This window comes from Arachis hypogaea, chromosome 18 (genome assembly GCF_003086295.3).
Source record: "Arachis hypogaea cultivar Tifrunner chromosome 18, arahy.Tifrunner.gnm2.J5K5, whole genome shotgun sequence".
NCBI classification, from domain to species: Eukaryota; Viridiplantae; Streptophyta; class Magnoliopsida; order Fabales; family Fabaceae; genus Arachis; species Arachis hypogaea.
Window position 1 is genome coordinate 25480883 of NC_092053.1, and position 5295 is coordinate 25486177.

The window sequence follows — 5295 nt, forward strand, 5'->3', positions numbered from 1 at the left end:
CTTAAGTTAGCAAGGGTATTAAGCAGGTTTTTTGTAGAATTAGAGTATGAGTTATACCTGGGTGCTTCAGTGTATTTATAATGGTGTGGAGTGACCCTTTTAGATAAGATAAGTTAGTTATCTTATCTTATCTTATCTTTAGGTGAGGTCAGCTTATCTTCAAGGGAACCGTCCTTATCTCTATAGGCTTGGGCTGCCTTTGGATTTGGGTCGTGTTCCTCTATCTGGGCCCTTTACTGGGCTTTCCTGGTAATTTGGTCGAGCTCTTTGAGAAGAGGTTGGATGGTCTGACCTGAAGAGGTCGGTCGCTTTGTCGCTAAACATCCCGGGTCGGATAGCTCGACCCAGGGTATGAACAATATATATTACTACCCCCCTTATATTTATATATACACCCCCTAGTTTATATTTATATATTTTGTTCGGTATGTCGGGTACCGGACGGTTCGGGTTGGTACTTCGGTTGTTGAGGGGGAATCGCCTGGTTCCGGGTTGCTGGGTTGGAGAAGGTGTGGCCGACGTCCCGAGCTCTTTGTGTGAGAGGGGGTGTCACCTGCAAAGACACTCCGACGCTCTAGTCAGTCGAGTGTGCAAGCGAAAAGTGAGAGAATGGTGTGTGACGTACCTTGGAGGAGGGGTAGGACCCTCCCCATTTATACCATGTCAGAGGTGGGTCCCATAAGGGCAGACCCACATTCCTCGAAGCTTTCTCCATACAGTTATAGCGGAGCTATCAGGGACGCGTGTCCGGGTAGGAGGTTGAGCAGCTCAAGCCCGACCGTTCGGGTCAGGTGGTCCACGGGTCGAGTCGGCCCGTATGCTGTTTGGGCCAGGCCGTAACAGTGCCCTTAACGCCGACAATGGACGTGAACGCTGTTGGTGGCGCGTTATGTTTTCTCCCTTATGTCGTCGCCAGATCGGCCGCTCGTGGAGAGGTCGTGCCTCTTGCGCGCGTGTCTCTTCATTGACGGGGATAACCGTTCGTTGCCTCGTTCTTTGTGCCGGGCATTTAATGCTCATAATGGGTTGTTTCAAACCCTGTGAGTAAAGACTCAGTTTTTTAATCCCCTAGCCAGTTTCACACTCCATTTTCATTCCATTTCCTTGTTCATCTTCATTCCATTTTCTTTGCATTCTCCTTCTTCCTTCCTGAATTTCCTACTGTGATCTTCGCATTTTTGAGCATCCATCCTTTCCTGCTTTCCTCTCAGCTATCACAGTCAATCAGGTAAGCACTCTTCTCCTCTTCCTCTGCTTATGTTTGTTTTATCTTCATTATCAGTTCTTCTATATGCATGTTGCTTATTTGATTTGCATGCTAGATGATCATAGTGTCGAGTAGGTGCGTTAGGGGGTTACCATTCCAGGGTGTTAGCCTTTTAGGCCTTTGCTTGGATTCTGCTTTAGCCATGCTTGATCTTAGTTATTGGATAGGCTAAATGTAGTTTCTGGGCATTTTCCGGACTCCCGACTTCATAGACTAACCGAGTGGTACCTACACTGTAGGTATGCCTCGCGTCGTCTCTCGAACTTCCTCCTCTGCTGCGGGTTACGACCCGTACGCTTGGGTGACTTCTGACGTAAAGGACTCCCCGAACCAGATGGGCGAGGAGGAGCTTACCGAGTTCCGCCAAGCCGAGTACTTGTGCGGTGGGACTAACGAGGAGGCCAACTACGACGTCTTTGTTCCTGCCCCCCAACGAACGACTATATGAGCTTAATTTCCATTCTCCCTGGGTTGCCGATTGGATTTGGTTCTATAAGTACATGTTCACCCAAGTGAGGGTTCGTATTTCATTTTCTGCATTTCAAATGGCGCTCTTTAACCAGATCTCCGTGGCGCCGTCGCAGCTGCATCCGAACAGTTGGGCTTCCATCCGCTGTTTCAAGATGGTGTGTGAATATTTAGAGTTGCCGGTGTCCATCGACGTTTTACTTTTTTTCTTCAACCTTACGAATCCTTCCAAGGAGGGAAAAGCGAGGAAAGGGTTCATGTCCTTCCAATCTGCCCAGGGTCGGAGGATTTTTGGCTTGTTCGAGGACTCTTATCATGGGTTTAAGGGCAAGTATTTTAAGGTGCGCCCAGTCAAAGGTCGCCATCCCTTCTGGTTGTCGTTAGAAGGGGAATGCCTCATCCTGACGTATTGGAGTTTTGGGGCGGGGTCCAACACCTTTATCAAGGTGACTTATAAGGGGATGTCCGCTGTGGATAGAAAGATTGCCGACGTGTTGTTGGCCGTTTTTGGGAGGAATCATGTGAATCTCCACCTCTTAATAGGTGACCGGGAGGTCGCCAGAAATTATATTTGTGAGTAGTTTTGTCGTTTCCTGCATTATTGTTGCTTCGATTGGTTATGCTGATTTCACGACTAACTTATTTACTTATTCGTTGTAGTGGAGATGTCTGCTTTAGTGACAGGGCTTGAGGGTTTGTACAAGACTTTCTTGGCGGATAGCGATGAGGAGAAGGCTGACGAGAAGGCTGATGGAAAGCCAGAGAACCTTCCTAAGGACAAGAAGGATCAGGCGGTGCCTTCACCTCGTGACACCGAGATGTCGGACAAAAACTCTGACGGGATGCGCGTTTCTCCTATTCATGAGGATACGGCCAGCATCGGGCATTTGTCTTCCACTCAACAAGAGGATGATGACTTGAAGCTTATCCCCACCCCCAAAAGGCAGAGGGCATCCTCCAGCCTCGAAAGAGTTCTCACTGTGATGGAGAGGAACTTCGACGCTGGGGCCTTCATAGACTCCCAGTTGCTCCCTGGCACGGAGGATCACTTCCTTGGCACTGAGCTTGCGAGGCAGGCGAGGTGGATGTACCGTACCCTTCTCCGCGGTGCTGCAATAGCTTGGAAGGCCGAGTTCGAGCTGTCGGGAATGCAGTCGCTGCGCAGGAAGCTCGAATCTGCTGCCAAGGCCAATAATGAATTCAAAACTCAAGTTGAAATGCTTCGGGAGCAGCTGTCCAAGACGGGGGAGAAGCTTAAGGCTGCCGAGGAGAAAGTCGTGTCTGCCGAGGAGAAATTGAAGATCTCTGATGCCACCGTGTCCCGTCTAACCGAGCGGGAGATGACTTTGGAGAGCCAGCTCAATGCTGCGCAAGGTCGGGTGGTCGCTTTGGAGAAGGAACGCGATGCGGTCGTCTCGTCGGCTAAGGCTACTCAAGCTGAGGCCGAGGAGCTTAAGAAGAAGCATAAAAAGACCGTGAAACAGGGAAAAAGCACGATCTTCATGACTGAAGAGGCTCTCAAAGCCCAGGTGAAGATCGTTGCTCCTGATTTCGACACGTCGGCAATTGGCGTCTTTAAAACAATCAAGGATGGCAAGATTGTCGACATTCCCAAAATGTGATCTCTTGTACCTTTGTATTTTTGTTTGTAGAACTTGTGGAACTTTTTTCTTAATATACTTTAGTAGTCGCTTGGTCGGCTTGTGATTATCATCATTTAACTGCTTATTGGTAGGACGTACTTGTTCTATTTTGTTACCATTTTGTTGGTGTTGGCTTGTCGTGGCGTTCATTTACCGTCGTGCTGGTATTTCGACGAGGCCAAGTCGTGGCTTTACTATTGCTATAGCTGTTTGTTATGGCTTTAGCTTAGTTAGCTCCCGGGGTGATCAGTCCCAGGGCACCGTATTGTGGTCCCGTTTAATATGTATTATAAGGAACTTGTTGTCGTGGGATGCGTAAATGGCCGAAAGTAAATGAGAGGGTAATTTCAACAAGTAAAACATTAATCGATAATTAAACAAGTCTATTGTCATAATAAGTACTTAACAAAAGTAAATCACTGAGCTCGTCAGATCGCCTGATCGGCATGTTTGAGCTAGGAATAGAATCTTCTCAAGTTACCTGCATTCCAAGTTCTCAGGACCTCTTTACCATCGAGCTTCTCCAATTTGTAGGCGCCCTTGCCAATCACCTCTTTGACTCTGTAGGGACCTTCCCAGTTTGCCGCCAGTTTATCTTCTCCCTGAGTCGGTAGCCCGATATTGTTGCGCCGCAGGACGAGGTTGTTTTGCTCAAATTTCCTCTTGAGCACTTTGGTGTTGTAGCGTAGGGCCATTCTTTGCTTTAGTGCTATTTTTGACAAATGGGCTATCTCCCTAGCCTCATCTGCTAGGTCCTTTTCCACCGCTTTCTCTACTCCATTCAAAAGTAATCATGGGCTCGGCTCGCCGATCTCTACGGGTATCTTCGCGTCCACCCTGTATGTCAGGCAGAAAGGGGTTTCCCCTGTGGACGATTGCTCGGTTGTTTGGTAAGACCAGAGGACCGAGGCGAGTTCATCGGCCTATGCACCTTTTTTGTTATCCAGCCGCTTCTTGAGGCCCAGCAAGATGACCTTGTTTGCAGCCTCAACTTGACCGTTCGTCTGGGGATGCTCTACAAAGGAGAAATTCTTCTTTATGCCCAGACTGGTGAGGAATTCCACGAACTTTTTGTCGGTGAATTGTGTCCCATTATCAGAGACAATGACTTCTAGGATGCCGAATCGAGTTATCACTTGCCTCCACATGAACTTTCGACAATTGGCTGAGGATATATTGGCCAGTGGTTGATGAACGTAAATATTCTTATGCCGATTAGAAACTAGTGATAAATCCGATCGTGAGTATAGTCTAACCAACATATGAATACTGCATCAAACAATTCTAAAATCTATGACCGAGAGTATTGATCCTGGGTCGTTCTCCCTAGGAATTGCTTTAAAATGTGCATCATTGATTAGGAAAGCTTTTATGGTTTTGAGAGTTGGTGCAAGAATCCAAACTAGCAAGCAATCAACAATTAATGGAAATAAAAGCTTTGGCCAAGGGTAAGCATTGGAAGTTCCATCATTATAGTTTCCTTCAATTATGATAAGAGTTGATTATTGCTTCACTTAGTTAATCCCCTAACAATGGAGGAAAGTCAAGTGAGAGTAACTAACTTGAGTCACAAGTCCTAGTCTCACCCTAGGGAAGTCTAGCTTTAGTGTACTCCAAGCCAATTAGCAATTCTCAATTCATAATCTACAATTGATATCCACTATTCAAGTGTCTCCAATAACTCAACTCCTAAGCCAAGTGAAAGAAATCTACTCCATAGCTAAGGTTGTCATTATCACAAACAATTGGTAGGCAATTATATAAAACATGATGCAATTGAGAGAAGAGAATTGAATTAAAACTATCTATTCTAAACAACAATCACACAATTGAATGAAACATCAATTCATTAATCCACATTCAAAGTAACAAAGTGAACCAAACCTAGATCTAAGAAATTTGAACCAAAAGAACATC

The 5295-nt window shown here is 46.4% G+C and overlaps 1 protein-coding gene across 1 annotated transcript; it reads right to left on the reverse strand.

Annotated features, from left to right (window-relative positions):
- Positions 1-3833: 3833 nt before the first annotated feature.
- On the reverse strand, positions 3834-4526 carry LOC140181318 (uncharacterized). The gene is made up of 2 exons (XM_072224857.1): positions 4310-4526; positions 3834-4150 (listed from the first exon to the last, which is right to left on the reverse strand). The coding sequence occupies exons 1-2, from the start codon at positions 4524-4526 to the stop codon at positions 3834-3836; spliced, it is 534 nt and encodes a 177-aa protein (XP_072080958.1).
- Between the last annotated feature and the right edge of the window lie 769 nt (positions 4527-5295).